The 16,705-nt window shown below is 36.5% G+C and overlaps 1 protein-coding gene across 1 annotated transcript in view; it reads right to left on the bottom strand.

The window, feature by feature from the left end:
- Positions 1-16,705, bottom strand: part of LOC109113629 (runt-related transcription factor 2-like) — a 44,595-nt gene that overhangs the window by 7,109 nt on the left and 20,781 nt on the right. The window contains exons 5-6 of the mRNA XM_042746841.1: positions 15,609-15,714; positions 819-1,006 (exon numbers count right to left, since the gene is read on the bottom strand). Coding sequence (XP_042602775.1) covers positions 819-1,006; positions 15,609-15,714 — 294 coding nt within the window. The remainder of the gene's footprint in view (positions 1-818; positions 1,007-15,608; positions 15,715-16,705) is intronic.

Here is a 16,705-nt window from a genome sequence, read left to right as displayed (position 1 = left end):
TGTATGTCTCATATAGAGTCTTTGTGTGGTAAGCAAATACAATGTAATCCCTTGGGCAAAGCATTTAAATGAAGGCATTCTCAAATGTTTGTCTGAGATGACATATTTCACGCCTCATAATTCAAGCTTTCTGTCATGCCAAGTATCAATTTTAAAGCAGGAAAATAATCGCTAAAGTCAACAAAATACGATGCATTCCTTCTCAGATTCAGTCACTTGGCTTGCACACGGTACAGTAACAGGACCCAGAGTAGAGGACATGTGCTCTCAGAGCAGTAATTAAGGACAGGTGATATCCTGTTCTGTCACAGTGACACAACGCACTGCCCTAGGCTGTCCACACTCGGTTTCCACTTGTCCATCATGTTGCAGTGTGCGATTTCAGCTCAGATAAACCACTTTTTGCTGAGACGAATAGACATTACTGTAACAGTGACAGACACCAGATATGCTGAAATGCTTGGGAGGATGAGTAAACATAATCGCTGTTCCTAAAAGAAACAACAATTCTGACTGACAGGTTAGCGGCGACTTAAAGGATCATTTACTTCATTCATGTGGTTTTGTGTGCAAATGATATCAGTAAAACAAGAACATAAGAAATGTGCACATTAGTAAATTAACATTGCCTGGAAAACTGATTAATTACAACAACATCAAGAAGTTAAAATAATTGTGTATATAGAGAGTGTGAGGAGTTGTGGCTGCTAAGAGATCCATCAATTCTTCAATCCACTTGTCTTTTTTCTATCTATCTTTGTCTTTGTAAATACTTATAAGCAAGGTTATCAATCTACAGTATCTATGCAATCTCATACCTGTAATCTGAGTCTGCCCCTGAGGTGTGAAGGAGTTGGGGCTGCTAAGCGAAGGCCGTGGCGTTTGCGTTGGCACAGTAACCCGCATGGTGGTCTGCCGGATACGCTCCAGTTCACTCAGACGGTCAGAGAACAGTCCAGCCTTCGGCGAGTCATCCAACTTCGGCCTGTGCCCTGCAATCAACATACTGCATTTAATAAAAAATTCTCAAAAAAAGAACAAAACAAACATATTTCTAACATGACGGATATAAAAGCAATGTTACTCTCACGTCTGCTTCTCAAGGGCTCCATGTAAAAACAAGCAACAGTAGTGTGATTCATTAAAACAAATGATTCTTATGAACCAGTTCTTTTGAATCATTCAAAAAGACTCATAAACTACTGGTTGAGGTAAATGTGTGCCAAATACATAAACCTAAATAGTTAAATATGATATACATCTATCCATTCTCCAAACCCTCTGTCCTCTTTCTAGGGTTGTTTGGATTCTGAAGACTATCCCAGTGTAATTAAATATGATATATTTTTTATATCATACCGCATTTGCACACTAAATGTATTCATGGACAACAGTAATTTTAATATATTATGTAAGTGTTAAATGTCCAAATATTAATACAGAACTTATATTATTAGAAAGTATATCTATCGGCCAACATTATATATAATTTTTATACAGTAACATAACTCCCCCCCCCACCACACACATTAACACACATAATTTACTGTAAAAAGTTTTTAGTGGGTCTTGAAATTGATTATATCTCCTAGCATGAAAATGTAAGCCAGTCTATGATGTGTATGTATGGCATAGGTTTGACTATGAGACAGGTGTTCCATTTCCCCTCTTTACAAGAGCTTTCATTATGCCCCATGGCATTTGAGTCTTTCAAGCCACAATCTACTGTGACTTTGCCATATGGAATCAAACCGAATCTAATTTCATTTCCATAAAAAAAGTTTTAAATATTACATATTCCATATCCTTAAAATATCTATTAATCTGTCCCATCAGGGCGGGGATTTGGCCTTGACAATGAAGTGCTATGCTTGGCATATAATAACATTTTGTTGGCACACATTGAACACTCAACCTTCCCAGACAAGACCAAACCCATATAATACAAGACCGCATATGCCTCCTCTGTGTGGGACGCATGATGACACTGGCCAGCACCTTTCTGGAACGCTATAACAAGAGCGTTTAAGAGTCCATAGCCTCAAGTCTATTCTCGGCAAATTAGAGGAGGGATAAGACAGCAGTGCGGCCCAATACACAACTAGCCCCTTTTTCCACATTAAAATGGCCCAGTGTCTCCCTCAGACTGCAGCACTTTTTTTCTGAGAAGGCTGTAAAGTAAATATCAAACAGGAGAAAGAGAAAAACTCCTGCTGGAGTTGGCAGCGCTCCAGCTGGCACCGACAGAACACGTTACCTCTATATCTTGACTAACCGGCCTGCGCCAGAAGAACAAAGAGAAGCAGCAAACACTCAGAAAAGTTTCTTAATCAAATCGTTAAAGCACTTTAGAATGTCTAGAATATGAACTACTGTATGAATCAGTATTTAAGGTGTCATTTTTTTAGTATCTTAATATGTAAAGACAGCTATAAGTAAATCATAGGTGCTGCTAGACTCCATTTAGAGAAGGAACCGTTCATCTCAGCCCCCCCAAAAAAATCTGAGCTTAACTGTCAGCACCTTTACAAATCTGTGATTATGTGATTTCTCTTAACGTTCAGTGTCTGCAGTGAGTTATCTGAGGTTATTTCACTCTCAATTCTTCACAAAAAGAAAAAAAAAAGAAAAAAGAAGTACTTAGTATTTTTAGTTTTGGTTTCCATTACATTTTTTTTTTTTAAATCAAGGCATTTACTTAAAGCGATAGCTCACCCAAAAATTTGACATTGACATTTTGTCATCATTTACTCCCCCTTAGGTTGTTCCACACCTTTATGAATTTCTTTCTTTTGGTAAACACAAAAAAGGTAATTTGAATAACATAGGTTACTGAACAGTTTACGGTAGCCTTTGAATTCTATGGTATGGAAAAAAATACTATGGAAGTCAATGGTTTGGTTACCAACATTCTTCAAAATATCTTCTTTTGTGTTCAACAGAGGAAATTCATACAGGATTGAAACAACTTGAGAGTTAGTAAATGATGACAAAATTTTAATTTTTTTGGTAACTAAGTGTCCTGAAAAAAATGTTAAATCCTGAATTACTTAAATATCTTAAAAAGTTTCATGCATAAAACACGAAAAAAATATGTCAGTGGGGTAAGAAAAATGATCTTGTTTTCCCTTTGAATTAACTCTTTGTACTCCACTGACAGAATTTTGTTGCTGTTGTTTAAATATAAACTCATTTAATTTTGATAGATTTTCAGAAAACAAGTTTATCTTCATAAGACGTTAAGTGATGGACTGGAGTCATGTGGATTATTTGTGGATTATCGTGATGTTTTTATCAGCTGTTTGGACACTGACGGCACCCATTCACTACAGAGGATCCACTGGTGAGCGAGTGATGTAATGCTACATTTCTGCAAATCTGTTCCCATGAAGAAACAAACTCATCTAAATCACAGATGGACTAAAAGTGAGTACATTTTCACAGAACAATTCCTTTAATATCTTAAGTCACTTCGCTTCTCAAGTAAATGCGTCTTAATTTAAAAATGTTTAGATACTTGTACTGAAAAACAAGACAAAAATGCTAAGCAAGAACATCACATTTTCCAGCATACTGTATTTTACTGGAAATTTACCGATGGCAGAAAGGTGTTTAAGAAACCAGTTTAAAAACATTCATTCATTATTTCCATTTGGTGCCCCAAATCTTTCAGAAATTACACACTTCATCTTTAACATCATGCATGTCTTCTGTAGAAGCATGAGAAATTACACAGACAAAATAATATAGTATTTCATCACAATGAAAACATTACAGCTAATGGAAAAATCATTAGCTTGCCTCAGAGTGTAATTTCGGGACATTGTTGCATTGCACTCTACCTTTGAACTCGTGAGCAATGTGACATATATAAAAGCTAAAAGCAACCATAACTCAACCTCATAGGAAGTGCAGCACTTGAGCAAACCATACCTTTTCACACAAAGCCAATTTATCTACTATAAAAAGCCAAACTATAATTTTTTGTGACAAGCTGAATCCAGACAGTGATACTAACATAAATCGTGCTGGGGAAATAAAATGGACAAAGATGTGCTTTGTGCGACTTAATTTTATGGTGATTCATATAAAACATAATGTTCTGTGCTCAGTGAGACAGCGGACTCTGATCACCAGTAAATTTAGAGTCTTCAACGTGCATGTGTACTGATCCAGCCTCCCTAAAGACAGATTTGCGAGGGGTGATATTTACATTTTTCTGGGAGTGTTGAGAATCACTGGAGCAGAAGTTACAATAAGACCACATACAGGTAATAGGAACACCAGAGATGAATTCGCAAATCAATGGGATTTTCAGCAAGAGTTCTGGAATGTTAAGTGGCTTGTTTTTGATTCTGTCTGTGAGGAATATGTAGCCACCTCAGTTTGGATAATGTGTCCGGTTACATTTGCTCGCCCAAGAAGTATCTCTTGGGGGTGAGGGCAGCCAAGTGGTTAACAATCTGGGCTGCTAACACAAAGGTTTTAGGTTCAATCCCAATGGTGTGGATAAAATACAAAACCAGGTACGAGTGCTAGAAAGATCACAAGCACCTTTGTACTGTTGAGCTCGACAGGTTGCCTCAGGGCAGCTGTCACTGGACCTTGGCTTTGAATGAAGAACCTCTGATCAAATACAGTTAATAACTAAATAATGGTCTCTCCCACACTGTGACAATTATGATGTATACATATATCTTTTCTGTATGCTTTTGAGAAAAAAAAAATCAAAATGTTGGCTGGAGCTGTGGCCTAGTGGTTTTGTGTCTGATTTGCAATATTTCTTGCATTTGATTCTTCCACTTCTATATATACTTCTATATATATAATAAAAACTAGGGAAAACACAAAAAGAAAAAGGCTACAATAAAAAAATGAAACACTTCAGTTTGAGACATTAATAGTTATGTATGATGGAAAGCTATGACAATTATGATAGATAATAAATTCATACATGTTTGGAACAACTTGAGAGTGAGTAAATAGTGACAATTTTAATTTTCAGGGGAACTATCCTATTAAAAATATTTTTTTCTCCAGTGTGGCTTAGCATTTACTTACAGAATCATTAACTTACATATATTTAATGATATTTGTATTTAGTAGTTTTATTGCCGTTTTAATTAACTTTTATTTATTTTTTTGCATTTGTCAAAATTGAGAACTTACTATACCCCTGCTGAAATGCAGGCTTCATGACTTTAAGGGTCTTAAAATATCTTAGTGACAGAGAGTAAAGGAATGAGCACAAGGACATCATCTGTATGCGGAGAGGTATTTAAGAGAGCCAGGAAACCAGATGATATCACTGCTGGAGGGAAAGTCCCAAAAATTCCTGTCATCCCCCAGCCAGTGGAGTGAGATTTTCGATAGCTAGCACTTCCATGTCCAATCACAGAGCGGAAGCGCTAACACATTCATTCCAGATGTTTAAATGGCCATGTGGGATGTGGACCAGCCTCCAGCTGACACAGATCTTATCTCAGGTTGAGAATCACAGAGCTAAGAGAATTATAATGAAGTAATTCCTGTTTTCAGGCTTCCTTTGATGATGGGGTTAGTCTGTCTGGCCACACCAACTGATCCAAAAACAATGGGGGGAAAAATTAACAAGTGTGAAATATATGATCTGAGATTTCTTGGAATATTAGACGTACAGCATGAGAAGCTGTTTGTGCAAGGAAATCTAAACAAACACTAACGATCCAATAATGAATTCTGATAGCGATGAGAAATAAACACAGAAACTGATGAATTTAAGCCACATTCAGTGTCTGTGCAACTGTGGTTCCAGTGTCACATGCTTCTTTAGAAATCATTTGAAATATGTTAATTGTTAATGTTAATTAATTGTAATAATATTTCACAGTATTACTGTCTTTTGGTCAAATAAATGCAGCTTTGTTGAACATAAAAGACTTCTTTCAAAAACATAAAAAAAAATCTTAAAGGGATAGTTCACCCAAAAATGAAAATTCTGTCTTTTATTACTCATCCTCATTAGGGTTGGGCCGATAGACGATGTCATCGTCCATCGCCGATGGCTGATAGAGATCATGATGTTGTGCCGGCATCGTGATACCCCCCACCCCCGCCCCCTTTTGAATGCACGGTCGCTTTTTAGTTTCACTATCACTTTCGAGATTCATGATCGCACGTACTCTTTTTATACTATGGAGCGGCAGTACTTACCACATATTTTACAAGATTATATGTTTGTCAGTGGTACTGAGGATCTGCAAACTATTCGCCATCGTCCTCATGAATCTCTATGATAGATCAGTGGTTCTATAGTATTTTGTCACACCGCATCAAGTTTTGAGACAAATTTCATGATTCGATTCTATTCTTATTCACAAGCTTTCGATTCGATTACCAATTTGATTCAATTCAATTCAATATCGATTATTTTGGATATACTGTATATCAGGTACAGTACATGGCAAATTTTCTAGAGGAAAAAAAATTCTCTCAACTAATGCTGTAAAATATACATGACAGTCAGTTGGTACTACATTACTATAATATTAAAGGTTAAATTTGACTGATTTGTTAAATTACACCTAATGAAGTTTTTAAAATAATAAAGTTACAATTACATATTATTTCTACTTCAATTCATTTTTTTTAAATATAAACATAATGGTGGCTGTCATAAAAACTTGATGGATTTCTTCAGACGTAAGTTAAACATTGAAGAACAGTAAAATTTATAATTAATATTTTATATGGTGCATATATTTAGCAAAATGCCCCTCTCTACAGTTTATTTTTCTAGCTGAATAATGAGTTTAGGGTCACCGAATATGTTTTTTTTTTCTGAGATAAATGTGACGTTACATGACATTGTTTACAAGCCGTTATATGGACGTCTTTGTGCGACTGAAACACTGATTGAGCAATTACATTAGACAGGATATGGATTGTAAAGTTCTACTCTTTCTTCTAACTTACCTTCAGATGTTTAGTCATGTTTATTTTGTGCTGAAGCTGGTATTAATGTGGAGGAGATGATTAGTTCATGTGCACCACACGCTGCTGCGTCTGTTGATCTGAGGCACGCCGCGCTACAGCAGCAATCTGTCATTCCACATTAAACAGCACTAAAACGGCATTTATTGTTTGAATACTGCAATACAATGGACAGAATTTGAAATCTGAGACTTTGTTAAAAGTACCAAAGCACATTTTGCACAATGCTTATTGCGATATATTGGATGGGAGGTGCCCTTCAATGTTCCATCCATTAACTGAAAACAGGCTAGACTATTCGATTCTTAGGATTTAAGAATCGAATTCGAGTTCACAACAAAACCTGCCCAACTGCTACTAAAAACTAGCCCGATCATGTTTAGAGGGGGGCCCCCGATAAAAATTGTGTTCCGGGAGATAAAATACACATCTTTTTGTGGGTTGCCCTGGTAAAATTTGCACTTCAGGGGCTAAATATTATGTTATTGGGGTCGTTTCAACCCGACATGAAAAACATCCCACGGCAGTAGCCCAATTCCATGGACTTGGCAACACTGGAATCAATATCGTTCCGTAAAAATGATATTGATATTTTTTACCCAGCCCTAATAAACAACATATGCTGTTTTGTTTCAGCAGCACAGTATGTGGATACACTGTTTATGTTGTTTACATTTTGATCTGAATTTAAAAAGCATATTCACATTCATACGTTGCATATGTTGTTTGCGTATGTGATACTCTTCAAAATGGCGCTACAGGGTGACACGGAGGAGACGAATTGTTGAATAAAGTCATTATTTTTGTTTTCTTTGCGCACAAAAAAAATTCTCGTAGCTTCGTAAAATTACGGTTGAATCACTGATGTCACATGGATTATTTTAACGATGTCGTGAGTTACTACGTTTCTGAGCCTCGATCCTGTTAGGATCCTTGCTGTCTATGGAAGGATCTGAAAGCTCTCAGATTGCATCAAATGAGTTATATTAAAAATTGTCTTTGATCTTTCAAGCTGTTTAATCCCAATCAGCGGGTGTTGCATGCATCAGTCCAAAAGAAGTTAAATAAAAAGTGCCCATCCATTAAAAAAAAGTGTCTCACACAGCTCTGGGAGTCGAACAAAGGCCTCCTGTAGCAAATCAATGCATTTTTGTTAGTAAAATATCCATATTCAAAACATAATAATCAATTTAATCTAGCTTGAGCTCACTGTTGTAAACGGAAACGTATGGAGGTCGGCTTTGCACATGTGCCATTCAGAAGTGACGAATGTGGAAACGTGGGGGGAGAGATCAAAAGCGCAGGGAAGAGATGAATTAGAAGTATAAAACGAGGATTTGTAAAAGAAGAATGTCAGAGGGATTTCGATATAAGCCAAGAGGAGACTGGTTTTCCTTTGATAAGGAAATGGAAACTTTGCTTCCTTTGGTCCAGTTAACAAACGTTGGTTTTCAAAAGACTCACCAGCGCATGCACAGCGCTAACCTCATAAGTCATCAACCCGGAGCTGCAACTGTTGACGCACGCTACATTAAAGAGATTATTATGCTTTGAATAGGATATATGGATATTTTTCTTACAAAAACGCATCGATTCGCTACAGGAGGCCTTTGTTCACCCCCTGGAGCTGTGTGAGACTATTTTTGGGTATTTTTTTTTTTTTTTTTTTTTTTTTATTTTGGAATTGAGACACTGCGATGACTGCCATGAAACAGCTTGAAAGATCAAAGACAATTGTAATATAACTCCGACTGGATTTGTCTGAAAGAAGACAGTCATATACACCTATGATGCCTTGAGGAAGAGTAATTTATGGGACAATTTGCATTTTTGGGTGAACTAACCCTTTAACAAGTCCTTTTTCCAGTGTCAACTCCCAATATTTTAATGAAAACGCATTTTAGAGAAAGCTAATATAACCCAAAATATCTTCACTATCTGTCTCCATCAATGATGGTGTTTCAACTCAAACAAACATTGGTATAAGACATAACTACCTGTGGGTGAGCCTACTGTAAATGTCACAAAAACATCTGCTGAATGTCATTCTAACATCTGACAGGGAATATTTTAGAGACATCTTGCAGATCTTTCACATCGAATAGACGTCCGGGCGACGCACATACGGCAGCCCGGAAATTATGGAAATTCATCACCGGCCATCATCAACAGGGTTTTTGAGAAAGTCAGCGGAAGAACGGAATAAACTGGAAAAGAAAATCAGAGAAAAAGAGAGAGGGGGGAAGGAGAAAAAGGAAAGTGGGAGGAAAAAGCCAGGCTGTTGTGGAGTACTGCCAGGTGTCTGTGTGGTCTTTACATTTCAGCATTTAGGAGGCAAGCCAAGCGGAGAAGGGGGACAGAGACACACACACACCAATGCAAAAGGCCCTTCGGCCCTTTTCATACCGCAGGCACACTTCTTCATCACCTCCACACGGATATGAATGCAGTGCGACTCGAAACCGGGCGCCATTGGTATTTCTCAACTTCTAATGATGCAGCACCAATGTATGCAGCAACTATCCAAACCAGACGCAAACCCACACAGCCTGAGCCCGCGACCTCGGCGGTTGGCACCTTCACACGCAGCCTGAACGGATCGAGCCTGCGGTTCTGTTTTTCTCTCCTTCTCCTCTCTTGTTTTGGTTGGTTTTATGTGAGCAGTTCCCATTGTAAACTTAACTCTCCCCAAAGTGACGCCTCTGCTAAGCGAAACCCACTTCTTTTTACTTCATTCATTGTAAGCTTCAACAATGCCTATCAGTCTTGTGTGGTCTGTTTTGAAAGGAGCGCCCCACGACGCGCCAAAGCTGCTGTTTTTTACTGTAATATCAGCCACTGTTATTGCTAAGGCTAAATTATCATCCCCTTTCAACTTGTTGATGTGTGAGATTGTCAAAACAATGAGACTCATGTGTCAGATTTGGGATTTTAGCTTCAAGCAAATCTGCTTGAAAGGGGATTTCGCGCAGATTTACAGTACTTGCGGTCTCTGCAACTTCTAACAGTCGTGCCGTTCGACTGCTGTGATTGAGCTGCGAAGAGACAAAGATGCATAGAGCGTTTCCTAAAGGTGTTACGCAGAGTGACAGTCTACCACTGAATTCATAATTACACAGGGCCCCCGGTGCAGGTATGTTAGTTTAACCAACCCCACCCCGACTATTAGATCAAATGACGCTTAATGAGCGCTATTAAGACACAGACACACACACATAGACACACACAGTCTTCATGGAAGCAGCAGCAAACCACAAGCAGGCATCTATTGTTTACATTGGACAGGCATACAAAAAAAAAGCAACATACAAGTCATATTATTAAATGATTACAAATCATTTAATTCACTTTCTTACCACTGACACTAAACTGTTGGAATTAATAATGCCCAGATTAAAGTAACCAACAAAATGCTGGTTTTAAGTCACATGACGTGAGCACTTTTTTGTCATCTGTATGAGGAAGACACATGCTGAAGTGCTCCTGATATTGTGCTATTTCTGTACATTTTGTAATAAGAAATGTTATTCAAAGACCATAAAAAAGCATCAAAGTATAAAACTGGCATCAAGAATATTATTGCATTTTATTTTTTTAAATTTAAATGTTTCATCTGTTTATGAGAAATGAACACATGTTCTACGTTTTAGCATGACATTAAAAGGTAAATTTTTGATATTTATGTAATTAAATTGAATCCACAGTTCCAAATGTATAACAATATCAGTTGATGAAACAGAAATTACTTTAATCAAATTAAATAAAGTAAAGACAAAAGGTGTCCAGTAAATTAATAAATGCAGGAACATTCATATTGCATCTTAAAAACAGTACAGTTCATTGTGATTATAAGTCTCAAAAATATAAATACAGCATTTTTAACTTCATTCAGATGTTTGTCAGCTTACGGAAAGGCAGCCGTTCAGCAACAAGTAGCTACAACATATCCATGACTTTCCTCTTGCAATAACCTTTACACTAACAAAAAACTCTCTCCATAATTCAATTCAAATGTTAAGACAGCAGTCCTGCACTGTTATGATACAACTTCAATAAAAAACAGGTGTGTGCACTTGCTGAGCACTTCTGGCTACCAGAACGAGCCATGTGTGAGCCAATCAAGAAGAAACTCACTGAGAGACGTCTGTCACATTCAAAGACTAGCTTTTCTGGCCCTATTGATTCACAGTTCATATGGCACCCATCAAGATCTATTAAATACACAAAACACATTAATACACTTCCTGCACTGGATATCAACCTCAGAATGAGGCCTGTGTGGTGGATGAGGAAAAAAACACCACCCAAATGAACATTACAGCCACCCGTACTGGACATAATGAGGATATTTTGACTGAAATACTCAGAATTTTACGTACAAAAACACGTTAACACTCATTTCTATGATTCTCCAAATATATAAATGCATAGAGATGTTCCATCAGGTGTTTGGCTGACAGCACACTATAAGCATTGTCTGAACGTGCAAGACGGGCCTCTTCCCTAATTACTTTCTCATTAACACCAATTTGAGGTCTAATGAGGCAGAATTGTAAATGAAGCGTTCTTCGATAAAATCAGGGTGAAAAAATGTGAAATTATTAAGAGGGCACCTGTGATTACTCCCATAACGATCAGTGTCAGCGAACGCATGGACATCTGTACATGCTCAGAGCGCAGGTGATGTTTGACCAGGTTCATTTATTTTTGGATTTATTTATTTCTCCCCTGCCTTTTGCTTAATTGATGCCATGCTTTGAGACTTGTTTTAACTGCCATGGGTGTTCAGAATGAATGTTCCTCTAGTTGCTTCAAGACTGTAATATAACCTATTACTGTATATTTGAGAAAAGAAAGTACAAAATTTCATTTCACAGCTAGATTGTTCTCATGTGATGTCACTATGCTGGTCACATGACCCCATCATGTTGCACGTTCAATTCAGGAAAGGGGATGCCAGTTAGCAGTTATGTTAACAATAGTGGTTGGAAAGGGAAGGTCTAGATCAGTGGATTGCATTATGGGACACAATATTTCACACAATATTTCCTTTTCTGGTAAATGTAGTAGGTATTCATAAAGTTATCCTATGGTTCATTAAAATAAAACATTAAGTGAAATAAAATGAAATACAAAAACCTCAAACTTATTTACACTAGCTGCCAAGGCATCAATTCTCATTTTATTTAAATTAAACTCTAAGCATTACAATAACTATAGGAAATATATAGATATTCTAAAAAAAAAAAAAAACTATTACTGCAATTTAATACAATTTATAATGAAAATGCAAAATAAAAATTTTACCAACTAGTAACAGTGTAGTTATATTGCAGCAATAGTAATAGTAGGTTGCGTTGTATGTTAGTATGCAATTTCAGTCTGCAGCCATAACGCACTGCACTGAATACTGAATCCCACAATGCAATGCCCTTAAACTTTCCAGTGTGATGACTTTGAACTTTTAAACCACAGTTTTTAACATGCCAAGACATTTTTACACAAAGCTGGATTAAAAATAAGTTTTTTTTTAATAAACAAATCAAATCAACTTGAATTCAAAATAAATTTGTTTTGTGCATATTAATGGTCTAGTTGTGCACATTTAATTGTGCAATATTAATAATAATAAATAATAATTATTTCAATATGACTTAATGCTTAAAATAATAAATGAAACATTATTAATAATATAAAATGTTTAAACATTTTCAAAGAAAGAATATATACAAACTGCCTGTTTAATATAGTGCATATTAAAATATTGATAACTGGACATCACATACTGAATTTACCTTCAACAAAATAAGGTCATGTGATGGTAATACAGTACAGTGTTTGAAACATTGTAATTGCAAACTGAATACATTTTCTTCTTTTAAAAAATAGTAAGCATTACTACGCCAATACACAGCCAACATTACCCAATATATGCAGTAATCATTTAGTGTATCACAGGCTACTGTACGTTTACATGCACACTTTTTGGTTCAATCGGACTGAATTCATTACGATTGATGAATCTGATTGTAGTGTTTACATGAACGCTAAATAAAGTGATCGGGTTGATGTGCGCGTTTATATGTCACAACCTTCAAATCGGAATAGATTTTTTTTGACATACGCACACTGCTCAAATAGTGAAAGTGAAAAGTGAAACGTGAATATCGAGTTTCTCAATGTTTGCACATAATAACCAACTCCTCCCACACGATTTCTTTATTTGTTTTTAACAGCAGAATTAATATGTACCCGTTTATGGATAAATATACATATAAACCGCTTCACAGTTGCCGACCGTGCGGTTAAAAGGAGAGTTTTTTTTAAGACAGGACACGCATTTATACAACACTTCATTCAAAAAGGAAGAGCTTTCCCGCTCTTCGTGCGTCGTACGTCATTATGTTATTTCTGCGTCATTGCATGTGCGCAGTTCTTTCAGTTTCGTGGTTCAATCCGATCGAGTGTTTACATGCACGCTCAATCATATTAGAAAAGGAATAAACCACCCCCTTCAATCTGATCGAAATTTCATTCCGACCGAGCTCAATCGGATCGATTAAGGTGTTTATATCTTTCAATCCGATTGAGCCGTCAATCCGATTACAAACAGATTATTTGGGTGCATGTAAACGTAGCCACAGATACAGATGGCATTCTTAAATCGCAATCTGACAGCTTATTAAAAGCAGAAGAAAGTTTAAGACACAGCTGAGACAGGAGCTTTACAATATCAAATCAGCAGTTCAAAAAAGCCCTCCATAAAAGACCTCTGGTACGTTGACCCTTTCATCTGTTCCTACGCACAATAACACGACCTGCAAGCCTTTCAAAACTTCACTTATAGATAAGGCAGGAATAGAGGAAGTCTTCAACATCAAAGACGAGGCCTGTAGTTGCTAGAGGCCATTGTAATACAATCAAGAATCAAGACCATACACAGCCGTTGTGTCTAAGTGCCTCTAAATACTAGTACCATATGTGTTCATTGAGAATAGTCTAAAAGTCAGAGAGAATAAGAGAGGCAGAAATGTTGTTAGGGATGTGATAGGCTTGATTTCTACGCCAAGACGAAAGTATATATTTTTTCATAATAAAGTAAAACAGCTGCTCGCCAGACCAGTTGGCACTGAGAGATGTAGTCGATTTTTTTTCGCTCTTTTACAAGTGCCATTAAAACAAGCTGATGCAAGCACAATGTTACCTTATGTAGAACCTCTGTGTAGACACTAAGCTAACGCCCAGACAGACAGCTTGTAAAGATAACACTGACAGACCGGCCGGGCTACCATGAAAACATCCTGGAAAAGTGTCAGTTCTCTATAGTTAAATTGAAGTCATAATGAACTCTATTTATTTTGTCAGTGCACATTCATGGTGTTGTGGCACAATTCAAAGCAGGATTTTGTTTTTGCAGTGGGCCACTCCTAAATTATGAAATCTTATGTTTTAAAAAATATAATTATGTGCATAATATAAAAATTAAAAAGCTACAATTTAATAAATTTATTTACAGAAAATATTTTTAAAAAATGTAATTTTTTTTATTATAATAATGCTTACTAATATTATTATTATAATATTATTATTATACTACTACAATTATTTATTCTACTACTATTACTTACTGACATATTACTTAAATATTAATAAGAATCTAAAATGTGTAAATAATATAAAATATTGTCTATTGAATCTTTAATACTGTATTTAAAGAACTATCGGAATGACACACACTGATGAATCATTCATAATATAAAATATTAATACCTCTAAAATATGGTCAATTTTGATTCATGTTGACTTTAAAACTTTGTTTATCAAGACAAAACTGTTGTGTATATGTATCTTTAACTAAAGGGCACAAGTCACATGAACACAGTCAGAACAGATTGATTACCGTTTCCCAAACCTTACAAATTTGTAATTTGTAATGTTGCCTTCTAAGTCACATCACAGTAATGGCTCTTGACTCATTTTACACAGGACACGATAACCTGCAGGTCAGTGAGCGAGTCAGATGAACGATTCAGTGAGGAAGTGAGTCGGTCTGATTGATTCAGTATTATGACTCCAGCATTTGATTAAGAATCATTCAGCAAATGGTTCAACTGATTCATTAAAAAGAAAAGAAACCAGTGATTCGTTCATGAATTGGAGAGCACATGCTAAATGAAGTTTTTTCCCCTCTCGTCACATACAAGATCACAACTTTCCAAAAATATTCAATGATTCCACTGAATATCCCATTTCACTCAAAAAATTATAGTATATATATCCAATCAATTCCGCATTAGTCATGGAAGGGATTGTGGAACTTTTATCTGTATTTTTAAACATAAAACTGAAAAATTATTGCTATACTTATATTTCTATACGGTAACAGCAATCCCGAAACCTCCAATCTGTTCAAAGTCATCAATCTGCCAACCCAGAGAGAATTACTTCTGGCAATGATTTCATGACATCAGATTGAGGCAGAAATCAAAAAATAAATAAATCAATCACTAGCACATGCACCGAACGACCGCAAGCCTTTGATGAGGTGTGATTGCGGCCCAACAGAGAGGTGAACGTGATGACAGGCCTCATGGATGTGGTTAGTCACAGCAGTATGTAATATAAGGTGTACTCACTCCTGGGGCTCCCGCGGTCCGTCCACCGTGACCTTAATGGCTCTGTGGTAAGTGGCCACTTGCGGTGGGTTTGTGAATACTGTAATCGTCAGGGTGAAGCTCTTCCCTGTGCAAACACAAAAACATTAAAGGGCTTTACTCACTGTCAAAGCACGACTGAGCACTTTTGAGCTTATAATTCAGGGGACATTTAAAGATTGCAGTATTAGCCATAATGATTTCAGCATACTTTTTGTACTAGTATTTTGTTTAATTTTAATCTTCTCAGAATGAAGATCAGTGCGCTGCTGGGAAATTTGGCATCAGCAATCTAGACAGCTCACTTCCCAAAACACCGTTTCCAGACAATTTGTGCTCTCTGGTGGTTTAACACAGGGGAACAAGGGATTAACATGACGCTCCAATGGTTCCTACTCATGAATGCCCCCTGGTTTGCTGGAGACAGGAAGTAGTGGGTGGAAACAGCTGGCAAGACGGGTGGAATCTCAGCACATCTGCTGACACTGATTTTATAAGACTTGGGATCATAAAATATAATTAAATACGACCAAATGGCTCTCATAATGTAAAAATAATTTGCACATATAGGAAATTCAATATATAGCATGTCATTGTGACCTGGAATCTTCTGAAAATCAAAGAAACCTCAAGTGTCAAAACTCATAAAGCTTTACGAATCAAAGAACCAAAAGATTCCCGTTGCTATTTCACCTTTGTATGGAGTGTACAAGCTTTAAACAACATTTTTTAACTAAATGTAAAGGTGAAGTTTGTAAACCTTTATATGTTAAAATATTTTCCCCCATAAAGAGACAACAATATGCATCTGGCTGCATCCAATATTACATACTCTGTGAGTAGGTACTTCTTTCGAATAAGTAATTCATTAAAGTAATTCAAATATATATGTGTGTGTGTGTGTGTGTGTGTGTGTGTTTGAAAATTGTTTGAAAGTAATATTTTTACATCAGATGCGCACTTATTTTTTTTATCAAACCGTTATAATTTACAGAACAAAAGAAGCAGATGTGATGAATGAAAATGCAAATTCACTCTCTGACAGTAGGTGGCTCTTTTGGACAAGCAGAAATATGGAA

Source organism: Cyprinus carpio, chromosome B20 (assembly GCF_018340385.1).
Source record: "Cyprinus carpio isolate SPL01 chromosome B20, ASM1834038v1, whole genome shotgun sequence".
Classification (NCBI taxonomy): domain Eukaryota; kingdom Metazoa; phylum Chordata; class Actinopteri; order Cypriniformes; family Cyprinidae; genus Cyprinus; species Cyprinus carpio.
Note: the sequence above shows the minus strand (reverse complement) of the source record. Positions and strands in the feature narration are given on the sequence as shown.